General features: G+C 48.3%; 2 protein-coding genes across 2 annotated transcripts; both read left to right on the forward strand.

Annotated features, from left to right (window-relative positions):
• Positions 1 to 4,206: 4,206 nt before the first annotated feature.
• LOC115830429 (small integral membrane protein 10-like protein 2A) lies at positions 4,207 to 22,610 on the forward strand. The gene is made up of 2 exons (XM_030796480.1): positions 4,207 to 4,608; positions 21,997 to 22,610. The coding sequence occupies exons 1-2, from the start codon at positions 4,423 to 4,425 to the stop codon at positions 22,015 to 22,017; spliced, it is 207 nt and encodes a 68-aa protein (XP_030652340.1). The 5' UTR covers positions 4,207 to 4,422; the 3' UTR covers positions 22,018 to 22,610.
• FAM220A (family with sequence similarity 220 member A) lies at positions 4,207 to 23,815 on the forward strand. The gene is made up of 2 exons (XM_004090893.3): positions 4,207 to 4,608; positions 21,997 to 23,815. Exon 2 carries the CDS (start codon positions 22,078 to 22,080, stop codon positions 22,855 to 22,857), a length of 780 nt encoding a protein of 259 aa, XP_004090941.3. The 5' UTR covers positions 4,207 to 4,608; positions 21,997 to 22,077; the 3' UTR covers positions 22,858 to 23,815.
• The last annotated feature ends 3,499 nt before the right edge of the window (positions 23,816 to 27,314 follow it).

The raw sequence follows: 27,314 nt of genomic DNA on the forward strand, positions 1-27,314 counted from the left end.
TTTTAGTAGAGACGGGGTTTCACCATGTTAGCCAGGATGGTCTTGATCTCCTGACCTCCTGATCTGCCCGTCTCAGCCTCCCAAAGTGCTGGGATCACAGGTCTGAGAAAAAAAAAAGTTTTTTAGAGATGATGTCTTGCCATGTTGCCCAGGCTGGTCTTGAACTGGGCTCAATCGATCCTCCCACTGTAGCCTCCCAAAGTGCTGGGATTACAGGTGTGAACCACCAAGCCCAGCTAGAGCACTCATCTAGGAGTCTAGTTTTCTGACTCCTTTGGAGCCACATGGATTTTTTCTATGAGAAATAATCATTGGTGATTTCTTTTTTATTTTTTTTGAGATAGTCTCACTCTGTTGCCCAGGCTGAGGATTAGTGGCATGATCTTGGCTCACTGCAACTTCCACCTTCTGGGTTCAAGCAATCCTCCTGCCTCAGCCTCCCAAGTAGCTAGGACTACAGGTGTGCACCACCACACCTGGCAATGTTTTTTTTTTTTTGAGACAGTCTCGCTCTGTTGCCAGAATGGAGTGCAATGGTGTGATCTTGGCTCACTGCAACCTCTGCCTCCTGGGTTCAAGCAATTCTCCTGCCTCAGCCTCCCGAGTAGCTGGGACTACAGGTGTGCACCACCACACACAGCTAATTTTTGCATTTTTAGTAGAGACAGGATTTCACCGTGTTGGCCAGGATGGTCTTTATTGGCACCCAGGATACAGGTGCCTGTAATCCCAGCTACTCAGGAGGCTGAATCATTTGAACCCGGGAGATGGAGGTTGCAGTGAGCCGAGATTGTGCCACTTCACTCCCGTCTGGGTGACAGACCAAGACTCTGTCTCAAAAAACAAAAATATTATTTTTAATAATGATAATTATTGAAGGCCTTGGTCTTTCAAAGTGTTGGGATTACAGGCATGAGCCACTGTGGCTCACATTGATTTATAATTAGTTCTGTCTGTGTTTGTTTCTCAAACCATAATGAGGAAAATGTATTCCCAAAGATGCTCAGTGACACTGGGCTGAGCTGAATGCTAGGTCAGGAACCTAGGCTAATTTCCCAGCCGGCACTGTAGTTTTGAACAATTAACCCGGATATACCTGAAATATTGTTAGCTTTCCCGTGTGTCTCTTTGACCTCTCGTTACATCTCATTACAACAGGCTTCTTACCTTGCCCAGTTTAGCTTTGTGGTAATTTTGCTTGCCATTGTTTATGGCAACCAAATGGCTTGTTAAAATAACTCTCTGCCTAGGTAGAAGGATGGCTTGAGGCCAGCGGTTCCAGACCAGCCTGGGCAACATAGTGAGAGCCTATCTCTACCAATAATAATAATAATAATAATTAATAAAATAAAAATAAATTAGCTGAGCATGAGCCAGGCGTGGTGGCTCATGCCTGTAAACCCAGCACTTTGGGAAACCAAGGCGGGCAGATCACCTGAGGTTGGGAGTTCAAGACCAGACTGACCAACATGGAGAAACATCATCTCTACTACACATACAAAATTAGCCGGACGTGGTGGCACATGCCTTTAATCCCAGCTACTCAGCAGGCTGAGGCAGGAGAAATGCTTGAACCCAGTAGGTGGAGGTTGTGGTGAGCCAAGATCGCGTCATTGCACTCCAGCCTGGGCAACAAGAGTGAAACTGTGTCCCAAAAAAAAAAAAAAAAAAATTAGCCGAGCATGGTGACGCATATCTGTAGTCCCAGCTATTCAGAAGGCTGTGGCAGGAGAATGGCTTGAGCCAGGGAAGTTCAGGGTGCAGTGAGCTGTGATCATGCCACTGCACTCCAGACTAGGCAACATAGCAAGACCTCTCATCTTGAAATAAAATTTTTAAATGCCTCACTGCCACAATGGCATTTAGAGACAAAAAAATGAATAACTAGGGAGGAGATGTATGCATGTGTGTATGACTCTGGGTGTGTGTGTGTGTGTGTGTGTCTGTACATATACATGTACCTATATCTCTATATATAATCACATGTTACCTCAGCCCATCTGGTCTTTCCACATAGTTCAAATAAACAGGACTGACAAATTTCCACCAGTGAAAATCTCTACAAGCCTAAGAATAAATTTAGCTGATCTTCAAGCCTGTTTACACATTACCAGATTGATTCTGTGTTTTCTGGCAAATGTTCCATCGAAGACTCTACCCTTTAAAATGTTTAAATTATTTGCCTAAATACTGCATAAAGACATTTTCATTTTACTTTTTATCAAGAGGATAGCTTGAAAAACAGCAATTCTGCAGCATGTGCACTGTGGTGCTGAAGGAGCGCATGCAATGTGCACTGAAAGGAAAAAATAGCTTCCAAAAAAAGGAAGTGAGCTTTTTAATGTCAACGATAAATGTGACAAAATATAATGCTGCAAAAATAAGGGAAACTAAAGGTTTGTGAATTTTTTTTTTTTTTTTTTTTGAGACAGGGTCTCACTCTGTTTTCCAGACTGGAGTGCAGTGGTGTGATCATACCACACTGCAGTCTCGAACTCCTGGGCTCAAGCATTCCTCCCACCTCAGCCTCCCAAGTAGCTGGGACCACAGGCATGCACCACCATGCCTGGCTAGTTTTTTTCACTTTTTGTAGAGACAGGATTTTGTTATGTTGCCCAGGCTGGTCTTGAACTCCTGGGCTCAAAGGATGGACCTGCCTTGGCCTCCCAAATGCTGGGATTACAGGAGTCGGGCACCGCAACTGGCCTATTTTATTTGATTGATTTAAAAAATGCTAATCCCAGCACTTTGGGAGGCCGAGGTGGGCAGATCACCTGAGGTCAGGAGTTCAAGACCAGCCTGGCCAACATGGTGAAACCCCCTGTCTACTAAAAATACAACAATTAGCTGGGCATGGTGACGTGAACCTGTAATCCCAGCTACTCGGGAGGCTGAGGCAGAATTGCTTAAACCCGGGAGGCAGAGGTTGCAGTGAGCCAAGATCGTGCCACTGCACTCCAGCCTGGGCAACAAGAACAAAATTGAGGCAGGGCGCGGTGGCTCACGCCTGTAATCCCAGCACTTTGGGAGGCCGAGGCGGGCGGATCATGAGTTCAGGAGATCGAGACCATCCTGGCTAACACGGTGAAATCCCGTCGTCTATGCTAAAAAAAAAAAAAAAAAAAATACAAAACATTAGCCAGGCGTGGTGGTGGGCGCCCGTAGTCCCAGCTACTCGGGAGGCTGAGGTGGAAGAATGGTGTGAACCTGGTAGGTGGAGCTGGCAGTGAGCCACGATCGCGCCACTGCACTCTAGCCTGGGCGACAGAGGGAGACTCCATCTCAAAAAAAAAAAAAAAAAGCAAAACTGAGTCTAAAAAAAAAAAAAGCTCCTCAGCAGCATTTTTAATTCTGTTAAAAGCTACATAACATAAGATGTAGCACTGTAGGCCGGGCACGGTGGCTCACGCCTATAATCCCAGCACTTTGGGAGGCCAAGGCGGACAGATCACTTGAGGTCAGGAGTTCGAGACCAGACTAGCCAACATGGTGAAATCCCGTCTCTACTAAAAATACAAAAATTAGCCGGGCGTCGTGGCACGCGCCTGTAATCCCAGCTACTCGGGAGGCTGAGCCTGGGGAATCACTTGAACTCGGTAGGCGGAGGTTGCAGTGAGCCGAAGTCACGCCATTGCACTCCAGCTTGGCAACAAGAGCGAAACTCCATCTTAGATAAAAAGAAAAAAAGATTTAGTACTGCAACAAGTTTTTTTTTTTTTTTGAGACGGAGTCTTGCTGTGTCGCCCAGGCTGGAGTGCAGTGGCTCGATCTTGGCTCACTGCAAGCTCCGCCTCCTGAGTTCACGCCATTCTCCCGCCTCACCCTCCCGAGTAGCTGGGACTATGGGCGCCCACCACCACGCCCGGCTAATATTTTGTATGTTTAGTAGAGACGGGGTTTCGCCGCGTTAGCCAGGATGGTCTCGATCTCCTGACCTCATGATCCGCCCGCCTCGGCCTCCCAAAGTGCTGGGATTACAGGCTAACAGCGGCGTTAAATACATTCACTTTGTCTGCAACCATCGCTACCGTCCTTCGCCTCCCTTTGTCTTCATTTTCAGACTCACCAGTAGGGGGCGGACGGAGACAGCGCATCAGCCTCGACCCCCACGCCCCCCTCTCCCGCGCATGCGCGTCTTACCTGCAAAAAGGTGGCAAGGGCGTGTCCAGGGGCGGGGCTTGTGGGCCGCGCAGGCGCGTGGCTGGCTTTGTGACGTCAGGCTGCGCGGCCAGGCTGGGACAGGCGGCGGCTCGCGGAGGCGCTTCTTCGAGCGTGACGTGCGGTCTTCGCTCTGCTGCGGCCCGCCCGCCCGCCGGTCTAGCCGCCGCCTCCTTCGCTCCCTGAGCGCGCCAGGCTAGGGTCAGCGGCCGGGGCGACGCGGCGCGGAGAGGGCGGGCGGGCTGTGGGAGCGCCGGTCTCTATATGGCGGCGGCTCTGTCGGGCCTGGCTGTCCGGCTCTCGCGCTCGGCCGCCGCCCGCTCCTATGGGGTCTTCTGCAAGGGGCTGACTCGCACGCTGCTCATCTTCTTCGACCTGGCCTGGCGGCTGCGTATCAACTTCCCCTACCTCTACATCGTGGCTTCCATGATGCTCAACGTCCGCCTGCAGGTGGGTGAGCAGTGCCTGCCCGGTACCTGGCCCTCCCCGAGCGCCCGCCTCGCCCGCGGGATGCAGACGCCACGGCAGCTGCCACTGCCTAGAAGCTGAGTGTATGTCAAGCACCGTGCCTTTTCCGTGCGACCCTACTTTGGGGAGACCCACTGAGGTGGTCCTTATCCCCGTTCTGCAAACGCGGCATTGGGGGTCAGGTTAAGGGACTTGCCTTGGGGAAGGTCCCGCAGCTCGGGAGGTGGGGTCCGAGATTGCATGGGCTGGAAAGGTGTTGAAGAGGACCTTTACTAAATGTTGGGTGAATTTCCTAGTTCCCAAACTTTGCAATCCTTCCCCCCTTTTTTTAATTGTAAAGACAGGGGTCTCGGCGGGGCGCGGTGGCTCACGCCTGTAATCCTAGCACTTCGGGAGGCTGAGGCGGGCGGATCACCTGAGTTCAGGAGTTCGAGACCAGCCTGACCAACATGGAGAAACCCTGTCTCTACTAAAAATACAAAATTAGCCGGGCGTGGTGGCGCATGCCTGTAATCCCAGCTACTCGGGATGCTGAAGCGGAAGAATCGCTGGAACCTGGGAGGCGGACGCTGCGGTGAGCCGAGATCGCTCCATTGTGCCTGGGCAGCAAGAGGGAAACTCCGTCTCAAAAAAAAAAAAAAAAATAATAATAATAATAATAAAGGGGTCTCGTTGTGTTGCCCAGGCTGGTCTCGAACTCCTGGCCTCAAGAGATCCTCCCATCTTAGCCTCCCAGTACTGGGATTATAGGCATGAACCACCACATCTGGCCTGCAAAGACGTTTTATGTTATCCTTGAAGCTAAAAATTGATTGGAAGTTAACAGTGTTTTGATAAATGTACCTTATTTTGGCCAGAGGTAGAACTGAGGTGTGAGGGTGAAGACCAGGGAAAATAAAGTGGAAGAGGTGGAAGTACAAAACGTTTCAGAGGCCTGGAACCATTCAGCTGATCTTAGAGTATGCTCACACCCCAGCACCCTGGAGACCGCCTATGCTATAAAAAATGGGCATTTCCTTTTTTTGTTGTTTGTTTTTTTCCTGAGACAGACTCTTACTCTTGCCCAGGCTGGAGTGCGGTGGCGCCATCTCGGCTCACTGCAACCTCTGCCTCCCGAGTTCAAGCGATTCTCCTGACTCAGCCTTCTGAGTAGCTGGGACTACATACAGGGCCCGCCACCACGCCGGGCTGATTTTTGTATTTTTAAGTACAGTTGGGTTTTCACCATGTTGGCCAGGCTGGTCTCAAACTCCTGACCTCAAGTGATCTGCCCGCCTCGACCTCCCAAAGCGCTGGGATTACAGGCGTGAGCCAGCGCGCTCAGCCAAGAGACTGATATTTCTACATCCCTTGAATTTCTGTTGCGTTTTTCTTTTTTTCTTTTCCTTTTTGGTAGAGACAGGGTCTCGCTATGTTGCCAAGGCTGGTCTCGAACTTCTGGCCTCAAGTGACCTCCTGCCTTGCCCTCCCAAAGCACTAGGATTACAGGCAGAACCCAGTGAGCCCGGCCGCAGATGACTTTTTCTAGTGGAAGGAAAGGTTGTCAACTCGAGAATTCTTCCTCAAGGAAAGGTGGCCAAGTCCTGAGCCCCTCTTGCATTCTGTTTGCATACCTCTGTGATGAAGGAGGGACTCTCCTTTGGGGAGTTTACAGTTGGACGGTCCTTGGGTTTCTCCCTGGCGTGCAGAATGAACCAGTCTGAGCAGTAGAACCACCCAGTTGTGAGACACTGCAAGTGCCTTCCCTTTCTAACGTCGGTTTGGCCATATCAAAGTATGATTGTCCCAGTAGCGGGTCTTCAGGTGTCTGGTGCCTGACACAGGTGATGGTAGTTAACATGAAACCTAACACTGGCTGTTGATCAAAATTGAGTTAAGGTGGCCGGGCGCAGTGGCTCACTCCTGTAAGTAATCCCAACGCTTTGGGAGGTCAAGGCGTGTGGGTCGCTTAAGCTCAGGAGTTTGAGACCACCCTGGGCTACACGGTGAAACCCTGTCTCCACTAAAATACAAAAAATTAGCTGGGTTTGGTAGCCGGGCAGTGGTGGCGTGCGCCTGTAGTTCCGGCTGCTTGGGGGGCTGAGGTGGGAGGATCGCTTGAGCCTGGGAGGCAGAGGTTGCAGTGAGCCGAGATTGTGCCACTGCACTGCAGCCTGGGCGACAGTGAGATTCTGTCTCAAATAAGTAAATACATGAGTTGAAATTAACTGGCCTCTTTATTTTGAGGTCCAAATTGAGGTACTTTCATGGGATCAAGGGCTTGTAGCATCCTGAAATTATACCTGACTAGAGGGGTCAAAACCTCCACCAGGTGGCTTGAATTGAGTGAAGGGTGCTCCTGTGTCAGGTCAGGGGACTGGTAAACCAGAAGGCCTGCGTCCTCCCCAGTTACTACCTTTGGAAATAGGGGCCCAGTGTTTGCCGGATCTAGTCAGCACCAAGAGAAATCAGAAGTCAAGATTTTTAGATTTCCAATCCAGATTTTTAAAAAAGAAACTTTGGCTGGGCATGGTGGCTCATGCCTGTAATCCCAGTATATTGGGAGGCTGAAGCAGGCGGATCACTTGAGGTCAGGAGTTCAAGACCAGCCTGGACAATATGGCAAAACCACATCTCTACTAAAAATACAAAAATTAGGCGGGCGTGATGGTGCACGCCTGTAATCCCAGCTACATGGGAGGCTAAGGCAGGAGAATCACTTGAACCCGGGAGATGGAGGTTGCAGTGAGCCAAGATCGCGCTACTGCATTCCAGCCTGGGAAACATAGCGAGACTCTGTCTCAAAAAAAATTAATAATAATCACCACTACCAAAAAAACAGATTTAAAAAAAAAAACTTAGAGGGCAAAACAAAAAGTGTCTGCGGGCTGTATTTGGCCCCTGTACTCCCCTTTTTGAAACCTATTGTCTAGAGTAACATAATTTGCAGTCATCTGTAAAAATCACAAGAACGACTGTAAGAGAAAACCTACTACATGATGCTGTTATGGTGAAAATTGTATGCTTTTAACCATTGAAAAAGTTACCTTTTTCATATATCCGCTTCTCTATTTATAACCACCTCTCTAGTCTACCCTACTGTATCCACTTGCCTGGACTATAGTATCTGCTATCTCCACCAAGCAATCAGAGGCAACTTCTAAAAAACAGAATTCAGATCGAGGGCTGGGTATGGTGGCTCATGCCTATAATCCCAGCACTTTGGGAGACTGAGGTGGGAGGATCACTTGAGCCCAGGAGTTCCAGACCAGCCTGGGCAACACAGCAAGACCCCAGTCTGTACAAAAAATAAATTAGCCGAGTGTCGTGGTGCGTGCCTGTAATCCCAGCTACTCGGGAGGCAGAGGTGGGAGGATCGCTTGAGCCAAGGAGGCCGAAGATGCAGTGAGCCGTGATCATGCCACTGCATACCAGCCTGGGCAACAGAGTGAGACTCTGTCTCTAAAATTAAACAACAACAAAAAAAACACATACCCTCCCATAAATCTGATCATGTCATTTCTAAAAGAAAGCTAAACTCTGGCCGGGTGCGGTGGGATTTACGCCTGTAAATCCCAGCACTTTGAGAGGCTGAGGCAGGCAGATCACCTGAGGTCAGGAGTTTGAGACCCGCGTGGCCAACATGGTGAAACCCCGTCTCTACTAAAATACAAAAATTAGCCGAGCATGGTGGCGTGCGCCAGTAATCCCAACTACTTGGGAGGCTGAGGCAGGAGAATTACTTGAACCCTGGGAGGTGGAGGTTACAGTGAGCCAAGTTCGTGCCACTGCACTCCAGCCTGGGCAACACAGTGAGACTCCGTCTCCAAAATAATAATAATAATAATAAAATTCAAAAAAAGAATTGTGTGGGCCAGGTGCAGTGACTCATCCCTGTAATCCTAGCACTTTGGGAGTCCAAGGTGGGAGGATCACTTGAACTGAGGAGTTTGAGACCAGCCTGGGCAACATGGCGAAACTCCGTCTCTACAAAAAATACAAAAATTAACTGGGCGTGGTGGTGTATGCCTATAGTCCCAGCTACTTGGGAGGCTGAGGTGGATCACTTGAGGCCAGAAGGCGGAGGAGGCAGTGAGCTATAATTGTGCCACTGTACTCCAGGCTGGGCAACAGAGCAAGACCCTGTCTCTAAAAAAAGAAACAAGTGTGAAGATTGTAGGCTTGGGCTTGACCAAGTGCAGCAAGCAGCCATGTCACATCCTGGGGGTGGGGAGTGGGGTGTCTGTCTTCTTGGCGGTGATATTTACCTCTGCCACTTTAAACTCCCCTGCAGGTTTTAGAGTTTTTGTTCATTTGTGAAAAACCACTAACTTACCTGATTTGAAGTTTTAATTTTTGTGTGTTTCTGGTAAAGGGAAGTGCAACAGGAAATAGAATCTGAAGGAATAAGGGGGACAGCCCCACGCCTTCTTTTTTTTTTTTCTTCAGAACATGCTTTACCCTTGCTTGAGGCCAGGAGCTTGAGAAGCCTGGGCAACATAGTGAGATGCCATCACTACAAAAATTAGCTGGATGTAGTGGTGCATTCCTGTAGTCCCAGCTACTTAGGAGGCTGAGGTGGGAGGATCGCCTGTGCCTGGGAGTTCAAGGCTACAGTGAGCTACGATCCCACCACTGTTCTCCAGCATGGGTGACAGAGTGAGACCAAAAAGAAAAAGCCACACCCATCCTCTTCATTGCAGGAATGTTAGAATCTGTTTCACGAGTAATAAGGCATAAAGAACTCCATTTTCCAAATTTATTTAGGGAGCCCCTCCCCCCTAGATCTCTAGTTTGTAGGGCAGTGAGGCATTTTAAGGAGGTTAATACCTCTTTAGGATGAAAGATGATTAAATGAGAAAATGATGCAGACAATTGTATATTGAGAATGGTTATGATTTTAAAATGCTATTTGCAAGCAAGCCTTAATCTCCTGGAGTTATTAGCATCCTTCTTATTTATACAGAATCCGAAATATAAGGCAGTTAAACAGAATCAATACCAAATACTAAATTTAGTAAAAGCAAGATTAAAAATGGTACTTTGAATCTGCTATAATTTAACAAGTCATGCCTACAACTTTTCAGTTATATGGCCTGTGGGAAGAACCAAGTGTTTCTTAGTCCTAGATCATATATATATATATATAAAATTATTTTTTTTTTTTGAGACGGAGTTTCGCTCTTGTTGCTCAGGCTGGAGTGCAGTGGCGTGATTTTGGATCACTGCAACCTCCGCTTCCCAGGTTCAAGCGATTCTCCTGTCTCCGCCTCCTGAGTAGCTGGGATTACAGGTGCCTGGTACCACGTCCAGCTAATTTTTGTATTTTTAGTAGAGACGGGGCTTCACCATGTTGGCCAGGCTGGTCTTGAACTCCTGACCTCAGGTAATCCACCTGCCTCGGCCTCCCAAAGTGCTGGGATTACATGTGTGAGCCACCGCACCTGGGCGATTTTTTTTTTTTTCTTTTCTCTTTCTCTCTCTCTTTTTTTTTTTTTTTTTTTTTTTATATGAGAAAGCGTCTTCCTCTTGTCATCCAGGCTGGAGTGCAGTGGTGCGATCATAGCTCACTACAGCCTCCAACTCCTGGACTCAAGCAATCCTTCCACTTCAGCCTTCTGAGTAGCTGGGGCTACAGGCATGTGACACCATTCTTGGTTGATTTTTTTCATTTTTTGTCCAGACAGGGGTCTCACTATGTTGCCCAGGCTGGTCTCAAACTCCTAGCCTCAACTAATCCTCCTGCCTCAGCCTCCCAAAGTGCTGAGATTACAAGTGTGAGCCATCATACCCGGCCCTCCTTAGTCTTTTGTTTTTGTCTTTTATGTCTTTTTATGTTGGACTTTTGGGTTGCTTTCACTTTTTGGCTATTGTGAATAATGTTACTACGAACATTTGCATGTAAGCTTTGTGTGGACATCGGTTTTTATTTCTCTTGGATGTAAACTTAGAGCAGAATTGCTGGATCATATGTAACTCCTCTTAAAAAAGATCACTCTTTTTTTTTTTTGAGACAGAGTCTCACTCTGTCACCCAGGCTGGAGTGCAGTGGCGCAATCTCAGCTCACTGCAACCTCTGACTCCCAGGTTCAAGCTATTCTCCTGCCTCAGCCTCCCCAGTAGCTGGGATTACAGGTGCCCACCACCATGCCCAGCTAATTTTTGTATTTTTAGTAGAGATGGGGTTTCGCCATGTTTTCTGGGCTGGTCTTGAGCTCCTGGGCTCAAGAGATCCATCTGTCTTGGCGTCCCAAAGTGCTGGGATTACAGGCGTGAGCCACCGCGCCCGGCCAAGACACTGTTTCTGTAAGACAGAAAGAGAGAGAGAGAAAGAGAAAGTAAGAAACAAAGAAAGAAAAAGAAAGGAAAGAAAATAAAGGAAGCTTTAAGAAGAGACTGTCGACTTGGTATACCAACCTAATACCAGCACCTAGAACAGCACCTGGCACCTGGCTTAGGGTAGGGGCTTAATGAGTGATTGCTCATTGAATGTGTGGCAGAAAATCTTTAGAATCTCGAATCAAAGGTTTCCAGCACTTGTGATTTTTTTTTTTTTTTTTTTTGAGATGGAGTCTTGTTCTTTTTTTTTTTTTTTTTTTTGAGACGGAGTCTCGCTGTCACCCAGGTTGGAGTGCAGTGGCGTGATCTCGGCTCACTGCATGCTCGCCTCCCAGGTTCACGCCATTCTCCTGCCTCAGCCTCCCTAGTAGCTGGGACTACAGGCGCCCGCCACCTCACCCGGCTAACTTTTTGTATTTTTAGTAGAGACGGAGTTTCACCGTGTTAGCCAGGATGGTCTCGATCTCCTGACCTAGTGATCCGCCTGCCTCGGCCTCCCAAAGTGCTGGGATTACAGGCGTGAGCCACCGCGCCCGGCCGAGATGGAGTCTTGTTCTTGTCGCCCAGGCAGGAGTGCAATGGTGTGATCTCGGCTCACTGCAGCCTCCACTTCCCGGGTTCAAGTGATTCTCCTGCCTCAGCCTCCTGAGCAGCTGGGATTACAGGTGCCCACCATCAAGCCTGGGTAATGTTTGTATTTTTAGTAGAGACAGGGTTTCACCATGTTGGCCAGGCTGGTCTTGAACGCCTGACCTCAGGTGATCTACCCACCTTGGCCTCCCAAAGTGCTGGGATTACAGGGGTGAGCCACTGCGCCTGGCCAGCACTCATATTTTTTTTTTTTTTTTTTTTTTTTTGACAGTCTTGCTCTGTGGCCCAGGCTGGAGTGCAGTGGCGCAATCTCAGCTCACTGCAAGCTCCACCTCCGGGATTCATGCCATTCCCCTGCCTCAGCCTCCTGAGTAGCTGGGACTACAGGCTCCTACCACCACACCTGGCTAATTTTTTGAATTTTTTTTTTTTTAGTAGATATGGGATATCACCGTGTTAGCCAGGATGACAGCGCTCATAATTTTTTTTTTTGTTTTTTTTTGAGACGGAGTCTTGCTCTGTCACCCAGGCTAGAGTACAGTGGCACAATCTCGGCTCACTGCAAGCTCCGCCTCCCAGTTCATGTGATTCTCCTGCCTCAGCCTCCCGAGTAGCTGGGACTATAGGCGCCCGCCACCACGCCTGGCTAATTTTTGCATTTTTAGTAGAGACGGGGTTTTACCATGTTGGCCAGGCTGGTCTCGAACTCCTGACCTCAGGTGATCCTCCCATCTCAGCCTCCCAAAGTGCTGGGATTACAGGTGTGAGCCACCACGCCCTGCCAATAATTTTTTAAGTCATTGTCCACCTGCTATCCTTTGAGTCTGTTACCCTGAATTCCCTCCCTGGCAATGTTGGGGGAGCTGTGAGTGGTCTGTATTTGCCCTTCGGCCGACTCCAAGTGCAGCACGGCCTCTGCACTTCAGCTGACCCCAGGTGCGGCACGGCCTCTGCCCTTCCACTGAAGTGTACTTACCCATGTTGGGGCTGTGTCTGTACACACATGCAGTGGTCGCTTCTCCGTCCTCCACCGCACCGACCCTCTCAGCAGCGTTTTGTCCTTCCCTGAAACACTTTTGGTCATGATGATAGCAGCTGCTGTAGATTCTGATCAACAGCAGCTGGGATGCCCTTGGGATGCTAGTCAGAGAAGATTCTGGCTGCTTCTCATACATCGAATCTTCACAGAATCCTGGGAGGGGCTGGGCACAGTGGCTCATGCCTGTAATCCCAGCACTTTGGGAGGCTGAGGTGGGCGGATCACCTGAGGTCAGGAGTTTGAGACCAGCCTGGTCAACATGGAGAAACCCCATGTCTACTAAAAATGCAAAAATTAGCCGGGTGTGGTGGTGCATGCCTGTAATCCCAGCTACTCAGGAGGCTGAGGCAGGAGAATTGCTTGAACCTAGGAGGCGGAGGTTGCAGTGAGCTGAGATCGTGCAACTGCACTCCAGCCTGGGCGACAGAGACTCATTCTCCCTGCGGAAAGTCAGTTGCCTGACCCCGAGCTGGCACCTGGCCTCTGCACACTCTCCTCTCCTTGTGATCGCACCTGTGAGCATCCAGGGGACTGGAAGGGGGAGACAGGGCAGTGGTTAAGAGAGGGGTATGGCTGGGCGCAGTGGCTCTCGCCTGTAATCCCAGCACTTTGGGAGGCCGAGGTGGGTGGATCACGAGGTCAGGAGATCGAGACCACGGTGAATCCCTGTCTCTCCTAAAAATACAAAAAATTAGCCAGGCGTGGTGGCGGGCACCTGTAGTCCCAGCTACTCGGGAGGCTGAGGCAGTGGAATGGTGTGAACCTGGGAGGTGGAGCTTGCAGTAAGCCGAGATCGCGCCACTGCACTCCAGCCTGGGTGACAGAGCAAGACTGTGTCTGGGAAAAAAAAAAAGGGGTACACAGCTGGTTTTATAGGGGCAGGTGTGATTTATTTTTTGTGGAAATGGGGTCTTGCTATGTTGCCTAGACTGGTCTCAAACTCCTAGGCTCAAACGATCTTCCCACCTCAGCCTCCTGAGTAGCTGGGACCACAGGTGCGTGTACCACACCCAGCTAATTTTTTAATTTTTTTTGTAGAGATGGGGGTCTTGCTGTGTTGCCCAGGCTGGTCCCCAGCTCCTAGGCTCAAGTGATCTCCCCACCTCGGCCTCCCAAAGTACTGGGATTACAGGTGTGAGCCACCGCACCTGGCTGTCAGGTGTGATTTAGACGTGCCAAGTGGTGAGTAGCAGGAACTCAGTGATGTTAGTGTGTTCCTTGTGATCATGATTCAGCTTAATTTAGAAGCGATGTGGTCATTCCTGTTTCTCCTCTAGGCTGTGTGGAAATCCGGGGGTCTGTTTCCGCTACCTCCAGTCTGAGCATTTGGGCCATGAGCATAGTGAGTTAAGGTGTGCCAGCATTCACACCTGAGGGGTGTGGAGCCAGCCCATCTGGGAGCGTGTGTGAGCTCTCCTTGCATGCAGGAGTCCCTCAAGGCCCACCGTGGCCCTGCTGGTTTTAGCTGTGTCTTCTCCCCTTTGGGACTAGCCTTGCCAGCCCTCTTTCAGAAACATTGGGGCCAAGATATTTTTAGTTTACAAAGCAACAGCACCGTCATGCCCTGGAGGCCAGGAATAGCTCGGGTTGGGGAAGGCGAGGGTACAGGCACCCATGAGGGCAACAGCTAAATGGGTCAGGCCATTGTTGTCCGGCAGGTCAGCTGGGCGGGGATCTGCGAGGAGGGTGACCGCTCCTGTTGTGGTGAGGATCGGGTATACCTGGACAGCCTCGTTTCCCCAGCACCGCGCCCGTGACCTCCCTGGCTTTGTGTTCAGCCTTTGTCATCTTTGGTGGGAGGCAGAGGGAGGTATAGGCTGCAGGATTTACCCTCTGGAACCCAGGGCTACACTTTATTTTTCCTGAACCATGCTTTCTTGAAGACTCCTTCCCCATTCTAGTGGTCTGAGCTTTGGTAGCTACCTTTGTAGTACCAACATTTACACTGTTTTTTAAATTTTGTAGAATTGACATGGCATGAGGAGGCCAAAAAGAGCTGATTTTGTATACACTTAGGCATACTTTATCTGGTACAATATATCTCTAGCATACTGAGAATAAACTATGAAAAAACTCATAAATGACTTAAATATGCCTAGAAATTATTTAGAAGTTGTTTGTGGCCCTCAGAATACAGGTAATATGTGTAAGAGTCTAATATCAGAGGAGGTTAGTTGAGGGCTCTGAGCCAAAATGTTTTTGATAACCTATTGAAGTCTTTTTGTGGCTGGGCATGGTGGCTCACGCCTGTAATCGCAGCGCTTTGGGAGGCCAAGGCGGGTGGATCACCTGAGGTCAGGAGTTTGAGAGCAGCCTGGCCAACATGTTGAAACCATGTCTCTACTAAAAATACAAAAATTAGCTGGGCGTGGTGGCGGGCGCCTGTAGTCCTAGCTACTTGGGAGGGTGAGGCAGGAGAATTGCTTGAACCTGGGAGGCGGAGGTTGCAGTGAGCCAAGATTGCACCATTGCACTCCAGCCTAGGTGACAGAGCAAGACTCTGTCTCAAAATAAATAAATAAACCTATCGAAATCTTTTTGATGAGGGAATTAAATAGTTTATTACTGAATACTACAGTACTAGAACTTCAGGGAACAATTATATCATGATTGAATACATGATTACCTTATTAAATGAATTTTTTTATGTTTCTGAGTTATAAAATAAGTGATTATTAATGGTACCTTATACTGCATTAGTTTGCTAAGGAAAATGAAAAAAAATAATGGTACCGTATTTAAAGTACTTTAACACAATTCTAGAAATGTTTCACCTTTCTGAACAATGCTAAATCCTTGTACAAGGACTTACTAAAAATGGTTAGAAACTTAATTTTTCTGAGCGCTGTCCCATATTATATGACCTGTTTTTCTTGATAATTAAAATACTGGGCAGGCTCACGCCTGTAATCCCAGCACTTTGGGAGGCTGAGGCGGGTAGATCACCTGAGGTCAGGAGTTAGAGACCAGCCTGGCCATCATAGTAAAACCCCATATCTACTCAAAATACAAAATTAATGGGCTGGTAAGGCTAGTCCCAAAGGGAAGAAGACACAGCTAAAACCAGCAGGGCCATGGTGGCATACACCTGTAGTCTCAGCTACTTGGGAGGCTGAAACAGGAGAGTTGCTTGAGTGCGGGAAGCAGAGGCTGCAGTGAGCCGAGATTGCACCACTGCACTCCAGCCTGGGTGGGACAGAGAGAGACTCTTGTCTCAAAAAAAAAAAAAAAAAAAGGAATTAAAATACCTATTTCAATCTGTATTGAAATATATTTAGGAATGCTTCCATTAAAAAAAAAGAAAAAGAAAAAGGAATGCTTCCATTTAAGGATAATGTTCATTCTTAGCACATTTTCATCAGCAAAATAAATGTAAGGTTTGAAAGAATATGGCCGGGCATGGTGGCTCATGCCTGTAATTCCAGCACTTTAGGAAGCTGAGGTGGGTGGATCACTTGAGCCCAGGAGTTCAAGACCAGCCTGGGACATGGCAAAACATTGTCTCTACAAAAAATACAAAAAATTAGCTGGGTGTGGTGGCACACACCTGTGGTTCCAGCTACTTGGGAGGCTAAGGTGAGGTGATGACCCAAGCTTGGGGAAGTCGAGGCTGCAGTGAGCCGTGACTGTGCCATTGCACGCCAGCTTTTTTTTTTTTTTTTTTTGAGACAAAGTCTTGCTCTGTCTCTCAGGCTGGAGTACAGTGGTGCCATCTTGGCTCATGGCAGCCTCTGCCTCCTGGGCTCAGGTGATTCTCGTGTCTCAGCCTCCTGACTAATAGCTGGGATTATAGGCACATGCAACCATACCCAGCTAATTTTTGTATTTTTAGTAGAGATGGGGTTTCCCTGTGTTGGTCAGGCTGGTCTCGAACTCCTGACCTCGAGATCTGCCCACCGTGGCCTCCCAAAGTGTTGAGATTACAGGCGTGAGCCACCGTGCCTGGCCTGTATTCTTTTATGTGATTCATATAGATACAGTTTTTTCTTTTCTTTTTCGAGTCACAGTCTTGCTCTAATTGTGCAGGCTGGAGTATAGTGGTGTGACCACAGCTTACTGCAGCCTTGAGCTTCCAGGCTCAAGCAGTCCTCTCCCACCTCAGTCTCTGAAGTGACTGGGACTACAGATGTGCACCACCACCCCCAGCTAATCTTTTAATTTTTTTTTTTTTTTTTTTGAGACAGAATCTCACTCTGTTGCCCAGGCTGGAGTGCAGTGGTGCTATCTTGGCTCACTGTAACCTCTGCCTCCCAGGTTCAAACGATTTTCCTGCCTCAGCCTCCCGAGTAGCTGGGACCACAGGCGCACACCACCATGCCCCGTTAATTTTTGTATTTTTAGTAGAGACGGGGTTTCACAGTGTTGGCCAGGCTGATCTCGAACTCCTGTCCTCAAGTGATCCACCCGTCTTGGCCTCCCAAAGTGCTGGGATTACAGGTGTGAGCCACTGCTCCCGGCCACTCTTTAAAATTTTTTTGTAGAGACAGGGTCTTTCTGTCTTGCCCAGGCTGGTCTCACACCCCTGGGCTCAAGCCATCCGTCTGTCCGTGCCTCCCAAAGTGTTGGGATGACAGGGCTGAGCCACTGCACCTGGCCTGGTTCAAATATGTTTTAGTGAAGTGTATAGAATAATGGTCACAATTCTATCAGTAAAAACTTTTGAACATGTCCTACAAGATATATATAAGTATTCATAAAGTATATATTTTGCTCACTCAGAATATGATACATATTATAAAACATAGAAAATGTTAAAAGGGAGAAGAAAGAAGAATGATAGACCAAGACGTTCTAATATTTTCTCCCATATTAACAACGGCTAGGCTGGGCGTGGAGGCTCATGCCTGTAGTCCCAACACTTTGGGAGGCTGAGGTGGCCAGATCACCTGAGGTCAGGATGTCAAGACCAGCCTGGCCAACATGGCAAAACCCCATCTCTACTAAAAATACAAAAACTAAAATTAGCCCGACGTGGTGGCGGGCGCTTAGAATCCCAGCTACTCAGGAGGTTGAGGCAGGAGAATCGCTTGAACCCAGGAGGCGGAGGTTGCAGTGAGCCGAGATTGTGCCATTGCACTCCAGCCTGGGCAACGAGCAAGACTCCATTTCAAAAAAAAAAAAAAAAAAAAATTAGCTGGGCATGGTGGTGGGTTCCTGTAATCCCAGCAACTTGGGAGGCTGATGCAGGAGAATGGCTTGAACCCAGGAGGTGGAGGTTGTAGTGAGCTGAGATTGCACCACCACGGTCCGGCCTGGGTGACAGAGTGAGACTGTCTCAAAAAAAACCACTGGCCGGGCGTGGTGGCTCATGCCTGTAATCCCACCACTTTGGGAGGCCAAGGTGGGCGGATCACCTGAGGTCGGGAGTTTGAGACCAGCCTGACAAACATGAAGAAACTTGTCTCTACTAAAAATACAAAATTAGCCAGGCGTGGTGGCACATGCCTGTAATCCCAGCTACTTGGGAGGCTGAGGCAGGAGAATCACTTGAACCCAGGAGGTGGAGGTTGCAGTGAGTCGCGATTGTGCCATTGTACTCCAGCCTGGGCAACAAGAGTGAAACTCTGTTTCAAAATAACTAAGTAACTGTCCAGGCTGGAGTGGTGTGGTGGCTCACGCCTGTAATCCTAGCACTTTGGGAGGCCAAGGCAGGTGGATTGCCTGAGCTCAGGAGTTTGAGACCAGCCTGGGCAACTCGTGGAACCCCGTCTCTACCAAAATACAAAAAATTAGCCAGGTGTGGCAGTGTGCACATGTAGTCCCAGCTATGTGGGAGGCTGAGGCAGGAGAATTGTTGAACCTGGGAGGCGGAGTTTGCAGTAAGCTGTGATCCTGCCACTGCACTCCAGTCTGGGTGACAGAGCAAGACTCCATCTCTTTTTTTTTTTTTTTTTTTTTTTTTTTTGAGATAGAGCCTCTGGGGCTCAAGCTGTTCTCCTTTCTCACCCTCCTGAGTAGCAGGGACTACAGGCATGTGCCACCATGCCCAGCTAATTTTTGTATTTTTAGTAGAGATGGGGTTTTACCATGTTGTTCAGGCTGGTCTTGAACTCCTGACCTCAGGTGATCCACCCATCTAGGCCTCCCAAAGTGCTGGGATTACAGGCGTGAGCCACTGCACCCAGCCAGTCAACAACTTTAAAAAAATACTTTAGCCGGGCATGGTGGTACACACCTGTAATCCCAGCTACTTGGGAGGCTGATGCAGGAGGATCACTTAAGAGGCCAGGAGTTCGGCCGGGCGCGGTGGCTCATGCTTATAATCGCAGCACTTTGGGAGGCTGAGGCGGGCAGATCATGAGGTCAGGAGATCGAGACCATCCTGGCTAACATGGTGAAAACCTGTCTCTACTAAAAATACAAAAAATTAGCTGGGTGTGGTGGTGGGCGCCTGTAGTCCCAGCTACTCGGGAGGCTGAGGCAGGGGAATGGCATGACCCCAGGAGGCGGAGCTTGCAGTGAGCTGAGATAGCACCACTGCACTCCAGCCTGGGCAAAAAAAGAGCAAGACTCTGTCAAAAAAAAAAAAAAAAAAAGGCCAGGAGTTCGAGACCATCTAGGCAACATGGGGAGACCCTGTCTCTACAAAAAAAAAACAACATCAACAAAAAAAACTTGTTCTAGCCGGGCGGTGGCTCACGCTTGTAATCCAGCACTTGGGAGGCGAGGGGTGAATCACGAGGTCAGGAGATCGAGACCACGGTGAAACCCGTCTCTACTAAAATAAAAAATTAGCCGGGCGTGGGGGGCGCCTGTAGTCCAGCTACTCGAGAGGCTGAGGCAGGAGAATGGCGTGAACCCGGAGGCGGAGCTTGCAGTGAGCCGAGATTGCGCCACCGCACTCCACCTGGGCGACAGAGCGAGACTCCGTCTCAAAAAAAAAAAAAAAAAAAAAAAAAAAAAAAAAACTTGTTCTCTAAGTCACCCACTTGGATCTCTTCGAAGTGCACTTTCCTTTCTCACTCTAGAGCTTTGTAATAAACTTCCGTTCCTGCTCTGGAAAAAAAAAAAAAAATTGCCAGGTGTGGTGGTGCCTGCCTGTAGTCCCAGTGACCCAGGAGGCTGAATTAGGAGGATTGCTTGAGCCCAGAAGTTCAAGGCTGCAGTGAGCTGTGATCACGCCATTGTCCTCCAGCCTGAGTGGCAGAGTGAGACCTCGTCTCAAAAACCACAACAACAACAATATGAAACTTTAGTCTGTCTCTCCTTATGATCACAGCCCTCTTTCTTTTTCCTGCTCTATGGAGTAGCCTCCTAACTAGTGTGTCTATTCTGAACCATTTCCAGTCTGTCCATCACAGTGCAGCCAGAATAATTCATCTGAAATGCAAATCCAGCCAACCTGTCCTTGTTGAAGCTTCTCGGCTGGCCCCCATCACTGGCTCCCTGTGACATGGCCCAGGGCCTCTTTCTCTAAACTCTCCCTGCTTTCTCCTTCAGCTTCCAATAATAATTGCATCCTTCATTTTCTTCCCAGTGTGTTTTTTTTTTTTTAATTTTTTATTTGAGATGGAGTCTTGCTCTGTCGCCAGGCTGGAGTGCAGTGATGGGATCTCGGCTCACTCCAACCTCCGCCTCCCGGGTTCACGCAATTATCTCGCTTCAGCCTCCTTAGTAGCTGGGATTACAGGCACCCGCCAGCACGCCTGGCTAAGTTTTCTATTTTTAGTAGAGACAGGGTTTCACCATGTTGACCATGCTCGTCTCGAACTCCTGACCTCATGATTCGTTCGCCTTGGCCTCCCAAAGTGCTGGAATTACAGGCATGAGCCACTGCACCTGGCCAAAATGTATAACAAATCTTAATGCGGTTATACATCCATTTAGCATCAAGAGTCTCCTAGTTCCATAAGATGAGAGAAACAGCAGTCTCCTACCTGCCATTTCTCCATCCCCGTCAGCCACTTTCAGCTGTAGCTGATCCTTTCAGTGTTGCTGCTTTTTAATTTTAATTTTTATTTTTTGAGACAGGATCTGACTCCATTGCCCAGGTTGGAGGGCAGAGTGACTTGATCTCAGCTCACTGCGACCTCTGCCTCCCAGGCTCAAGCAGTCCTCCTACATCAGCCTCCTGAGAATCTGGGACTATAGCTGCTGAGTTTACAAGCGTGAGCCACCACGCCTGGCTGAGGGTGGTGGTGTTTTTTAAGTGAACACATCGTGTCAAAATTACATTTAACTTGTCAATTAATAAGGGAACTAATATGATGTTATAACCAGTTTAAAGGAAAATTCAGACAACACTCGAAAGTGAATTTACAGATAGATGCAAAGCTGGTCAGTATCCATAGGGCAGTAATCAGTCCATTCCAGGAGACTAATTTAATTAGTTTAATTAAACTAATTAGACTATTTTCTTTGGACAGGAACTTTTTTGCCTTACTCTTAAGGTTTTTGGCAAATGACAGAGTTGTAAAGCAGCTCAGAGACAATGAAGGTGCTGGTCCCTATAAAATTACATAATCTGAAGGTTGCACTAGGTAGCATGCCCAGTCATCTTATTTTTTGTTCATTTCAAAGCCTTTTTGCAATTTTTTTTTCTTTTCCCTGAGATGGAGTCTAGCTCTGTCGCCCAGGCTGGAGTGCAGAGGCATGATCTCAGCTCACAGCTACTTCCACCTCTCGGGTTCAAGCGATTCTCCCACAGCCTCCCGAGTAGCTGGGATTACAGACACCTGCCATCACACCTGGCTAATTTCACTTGGCCAACATGGTGAACCCTCATCTCTACTAAAAATACAAAAAACAAATTAGCTAGATGTGGTGGCAGGCACCTGTAATCCCAGCTACTCGAAAGGCTAAGGCAGGAGAATCGCTCGAACCTGAGAGGTGGTGGTTGCAGTGAGCCGAGATTGTGCCATTGCACTCCAGCCTAGGCAACAAGAGCGAAACGCCATCTCAAAAAAAAACAAAAAACAAAAAAAACCTCTATTATTTGCTAATTTGAGGGTGGGGAACTAAGCCCACGAAATGTTCTCCACTAGGCCGGGCATGGTGGCTCACACCTGTAACCCCAGTACTTTGGGAGGCCAAGGCGAGTGGATCATGAGGTCAGGAGATGGAGACCATCCCAGCTAACTTGGTGAAACCTTGTCTCTACTAAAAATACAAAAAATTAGCAGGCTTGGTGGCACACACCTGTCGCCCAGCGTGGGCGACAGAGCAAGACTCTATCTCAAAAAAACAAAAACCAGAAATATGGCTGGGCATGATGGCTCACACCTGTAATCCTAGCACTTTGGGACGCTGTGGTGGGTGGATCACCTGAGGTCAGGAGTTCAAAACCAGCCTTACCAATATGGTGAAACCCTGTACCGGAGACTGTCAGAAAGATCTTAGTGTTTGTTAGGAAATATTTGGTGGGTGTAGATGCTCTTAAGACCCATGTGTCTTTATTTTAGAACTTTGATTCCCTTTCCTAGGTTCATATTGAGATCCATTGAAGGCCCTCCCAGACTGACGAAGGCGTGACGTCAGGCCCACTGCATCCAAGAAGACGAAGCATGAGGGACAGAAGAGGGCCTCTCGGCACCTGCCTGGCACAAGTGCAGCAGGCCGGAGGAGGTGACTCGGACAAACTATCATACAGCCTTAAGAAAAGAATGCCAGAGGGCCCTTGGCCTGCAGATGCACCCTCCTGGATGAATAAGCCTGTGGTTGATGGAAATTCACAAAGTGAGGCATTATCACTGGAAATGAGAAAGGATCCGAGCGGGGCTGGCCTCTGGCTTCACAGTGGTGGCCCAGTGCTTCCATATGTGAGAGAATCACTAAGAAGAAATCCAGCCTCAGCAGCGACTCCGAGCACAGCTGTGGGTTTGTTCCCTGCTCCAACAGAGTGTTTTGCTCGAGTGTCCTGCAGTGGTGTTGAAGCTCTGGGGCGGCGGGACTGGCTGAGAGGAAGGCCCAGGGCCACTGACGGCCACAGAGGACAGTGCCCCAAAGGAGAGCCTCGGGTGTCACGACTGCCACACCATCAAAAACTGCTGGAAATGGGAAGTTTTCAGGATGACCCACCAAGTGCTTTTCCCAAGGGTCTGGGCTCTGAGTTGGAACCCTCTTGCCTGCACTCCATCCTGTCTGCAACACTGCACGCGTATCCCAAAGTGCTCCTGAGTGATGAGACAAAATGCATTTTCCTTGACCGTTTAAAGCCCGTGTTTTCACAGCAAACAATAGAATTCAAGAAAATGCTTAAAAGCACCTCAGATGGTCTGCAGATAACACTGGGGTTACTGGCTCTGCAGCCTTTTGAATTAGCAAATACATTATGCCATAGTTAAGGTACAAGCAGAACAATACCAATAGATTAATTTTAAGAGTTGTCTTAGAATGATTTCTTTCGCATTAAGTCTGGATGCAAGCTGTGCAGCCCTTAGGTTCCTGCTGTAGTTTTGTACGACCCGGCAGACTTAAATCGAGTTTAAATTCAAAGCCGGTTGATGCGGAAGGAACTTTTTTAGCATGTGTTAAATTGTGCTTTAAAAGACATATAAAGAATTGGGAAACATTTCAGGAGACGATCATAGCCTGTATAAATACCAGATTAGAACATACGGATTTACCATGAAGTTCTGTCTTCAACACCCATTCTAAAGGGCTACTGTCCCAAATCCTGTGTGTCCTTTCGGCTTGTCTGATCACCCAATGGAAATGGATACTTGTAAAGTCTACACCGCTGTACTTGGCGTTAAATCTTGCTGAATTCATGGTAAGCTGTTATCATTTCTACATTTTGTAGAATGATTTTGGTCTGCAGCAAAATTCGATTTCACTTCTCACACCCCTTTCCTTCCATTTGAAATGCAATTTAGACAGAGGCCGTGTGGTGAAAGTTGCAATATTAAGTTTATCTTTAGAAGATCCCTTCTCAAACTCGGAACCCTAGCAGTGTTACCTTAAACAAAAATGAGTTTGAGAAAAAAGTAGCTCAGTTACAGAGAAGCAAATTGAATTATTTCCCACATAAAAAGTTTCTCAGATTCTAGGAATTGCAGTATCCTGTACCCTAAAATTTTTCCAGGTGACTCCTTTTGTTGTCTGTTAACTTTGATAAAGGTCATTTAAGGACATAAGGTTTTAAAGACTCCCAAAGTGAGACTTAACCATTTTCGGGATTATTGATTGCATATATCAGTTTATGTTGTGTGCTGAATTACTATGCCATGTGCTATTTTAGTGTTTGGGGAAAATGAAAAATAAAATTTGTTCTTTAGCTTAATAAATAAGTCTTATTTTATATGTGTGGTCTTGGTTCTTCTTGTGCTTTTATTAATGCCATCGTCGTCCTGATGGTTTTTATTATTTGAGACAGGGTCTTGCTCTGTCACTCAGGCTGGAGTGCAGTGGTGTGATCACAGCTTACTATAAACTTGAACTCCTGGGCTCTAGCAATCCTCCCACCTCAGCCCCCTAAGTTGCTAGGACTACGGTTGCATGCCACTGTGGACAGCTATTTTTTTTTTTTTTTTTTTTTTTTTTGGTGAGACGGAGTTTCACTCTTGTTGCCCAGGCTGGAATGGAATGGTGTGATCTCAGCTCACTGCAAACTCCACCTCCCGGGTTCAAGTGATTCTCCTGCCTCAGCCTCCCAAGTAGCTGGGATTACAGGCACCCACCACCACTCCCCGGCTAATTTTTGTATTTTTATTAGAGACAGGGTTCTGCCATGTTCGTCAGGCTGGTCTCGAACTCCTGACCTCAGGTGATCCACTTGCCTAGGCCTCCCAAAGTGCTAGGATTACAGGCATGAGCCACTGCATCCGACCCCCTAATACTTTTTTGAGACGGAGTTTTCACTTTTGTTGCCCAGGCTGGAGTGCAATGGTGCGATCTTGGCTCACCACAACCTCCGCCTCCTGGGTTCAAGCGATTCTCCTGCCTCAGCCTCCTGAGTAACTGGGATTACAGGCATGCACCTCCATGCCTAGCTAATTTTGTATTTTTGGTAGAGACTGGGTTTCTCCATTTTGGTCAGGCTGGTCTCGAACTCCTGACCTCAGGTGATCCGCCCGCCTTGGCTTCCCAAAGTGCTAGGATTACAGGCGTGAGCCACTGCGTAAACGTGGAGGTAGGTTGCTGATGCACAAGATTAGAAGCAGAGCTTGAAAAACTATAAGGCTAGATGGGAACTCAACTCTCACTCTGCTTACAGGAAACAATGAAGTCCTGCCTTGTGATCCTTTGGGTTGGTGCTCAGAGTCCCAAAGAAAAAGTCCTTACAAGACAAACCATCTCGGCCAGGCGCGGTGGCTCACGCCTATAATCCCAGCACTTTGAGAGGCCGAGGCGGGCGGATCACAAGGTCAGGAGATCGAGACCATCCTTGCTAACACAGTGAAACCCTGCCTCTACTAAAAATACAAAAAAATTAGCCGGGCGTGGTGGGTGGCAGGCGCCTGTAGTCCCAGCTCCTCGGGAGGCTGAGGCAGGAGAATGGCGTGAACCCGGGAGGCGGAGCTTGCAGTGAGCCAAGATCGCGCCACTGCACTCCAGCCTGGGCGACAGAGCGAGACTCCGTCTCAAAAAAAAAAGACAAACCATCTCCATCTAATCTAAGTGACGCTGCCTTGGTGGAGCAGTTAAAACCCTGTTGAACAGCCATTCCCTTTTGGTGTCACTGTGATTGCACAATGAGATGACGACAGTTTTAAGTGTTTTAAAATAGAGACTGTTTTCTTGCCAAGCCCTCCTTTTACTTCCCTTTTTTTTTTTTTTCTTTTTTGAGACAGAGTCTTGCTCTGTTGCCCAGGCTGGAGTGCAGTGGCGCGGTCTCCGCTCACTGCAAGCTCTGCCTCCTGGGTTCACGCCATTCTCCTGCCTCAGCCTCCCGAGTAGCTGGGACTACAGGCACCCGCCACCATGCCCGGCTATTTTTTTTTTTTTTTTTGTATTTTTAGTAGAGATGGGGTTTCACCGTGTTAGCCAGGATGGTCTCAATCTCCTGACTTCGTGATCCACCCGCATCAGCCTCCCAAAGTGCTGGGATTACAGGCGTGAGCCACCGCGCCCGGCCTTTTTTTTTTTTGAGATAGAGTTTTGCTCTTGTTACCCAGGCTGGAGTGCAATGATGCTATCTCGGCTCACTGCAACCTCTGCCTCCCGGGTTCAAGTGATTCTCCTGCCTCAGTCTCCCGAATAGCTGGAATTACAGGCATACAACACCATGCCCGGCTAATTTTGTATTTTTAGTAGAGACGGGGTTTCTCCATGTTGACCAGGCTGGTCTCGAACTCTCTACCTCAGGTGATCTGCCCACCTTGGCCTCCCAAAGTGCTAGGATTACAGGCATGAGCCACCGTGCCCGGCCTTCCTTTTTTAAAAAAACAAAGTTTACTCCTTTGGGATTGAACTTTCCATGCCCCACCAACTGTTTTATTTCCTTTGTTTTGTAGGTTGCAAGTATACAAATGTTCAACCAATTGCAAAAAGTACAGAATTCCCTATTAAGCATCCAGTGATATAGTAATAATTTTTTTTTTTTTTTTTTTTTTTTTTTTTTTTTTTGAGAAGGAGTCTCACTCTTTCACCCAGGCTGGAGTGCAGTGGCGCAATCTTGGCTCACTGCAGGCTCCGCCCCCTGGGGTTCACGCCATTCTCCTGCCTCAGCCTCCTGCGTAGCTGGGACTACAGGTGCCCACCACCTCGCCCGGCTAATTTTTTGTATTTTTAGTAGAGACGGGGTTTCACCATGTTAGCCAGGATGGTCTCGATCTCCTGACCTCGTGATCCACCTGCCTCGGCCTCCCAAAGTGCTGGGATTACAGGCGTGAGCCACCGCACCTGGCCATTAATACAGTTTTTACAGTTTTTTTTTTTTTTTTTGGTAGAGACAAGGTCTCACTATGTTGCTTAGGCTGGTCTTGACTCCTGGCCTCAAGCAATCCTCCTGCCTCAGCCCCCAAAGTGCTAAGATTACAGGCACGAGCCACCACGCCCAGGCTGACATGCTTTCATATTGTGACGTTAAAATATGGTGTGCATGCCGGGGGTTATGGCTCACGCCTGTAGTCCCAGCACTTTGGGAGGCTGAGGTGGGTGGATCATCTGAGGTCGGGAGTTCGAGACAAGCTTGACCAACATGGTGAAACCCTGTCTCTAATAAAAATACAAAAATTAGCCGGGGCGTGGTGGTGCGTGCCTGTAATCCCAGCTACTTGGGAGGCTGAGGCAAGAGAATCACTCGAACCCGGGAGGCAAAGGTTGCAGTGAGCCGAGATCGTGCCATTGCTCTCCAGCCTGGGCAACAAGAGCAGAACTCTGTCTCAAAAACAAAACAAAACAAAACAAAATCCTGCACTTTTCATGCATTTTTCCCTTTCTTCCTTTCCTCCTTTCTCTCTCTTTCTCTCTTTCTTTCTCTCTCTCTCTCTCTCTTTCTTTCTTTCTTTCTTTCTTTCTTCTTTCTTTTTCTCTCTCTTCCTTTCTTCCTCTCTTTCTCTCTCTCTTTCTCTCTTTCTTTCAGACGTAATCTTCTTGCTCTGTTGCCCAGGCTTGAGTGCACACGTGCTGTGATCTAGGCTCACTGCAGCCTCCGCCTTTCGGGTTCAAGCAATTATCTTGCCTCAGCCTCCCGAGTAGCTGGGATTACAGGCATTTGCCACCACTCCCAGCTAATTTTTGTATTTTTAGTAGGGACGGTGTTTCACCATGTTGGCCAGGATGGTCTCGATCTCCTGACCTCATGATCCGCCCGCCTCGGGCTCCCAAAATGCTGGGATTACAGGCTTGAGCCACCGTG

This window comes from Nomascus leucogenys, chromosome 17 (assembly GCF_006542625.1).
Source record: "Nomascus leucogenys isolate Asia chromosome 17, Asia_NLE_v1, whole genome shotgun sequence".
Classification (NCBI taxonomy): domain Eukaryota; kingdom Metazoa; phylum Chordata; class Mammalia; order Primates; family Hylobatidae; genus Nomascus; species Nomascus leucogenys.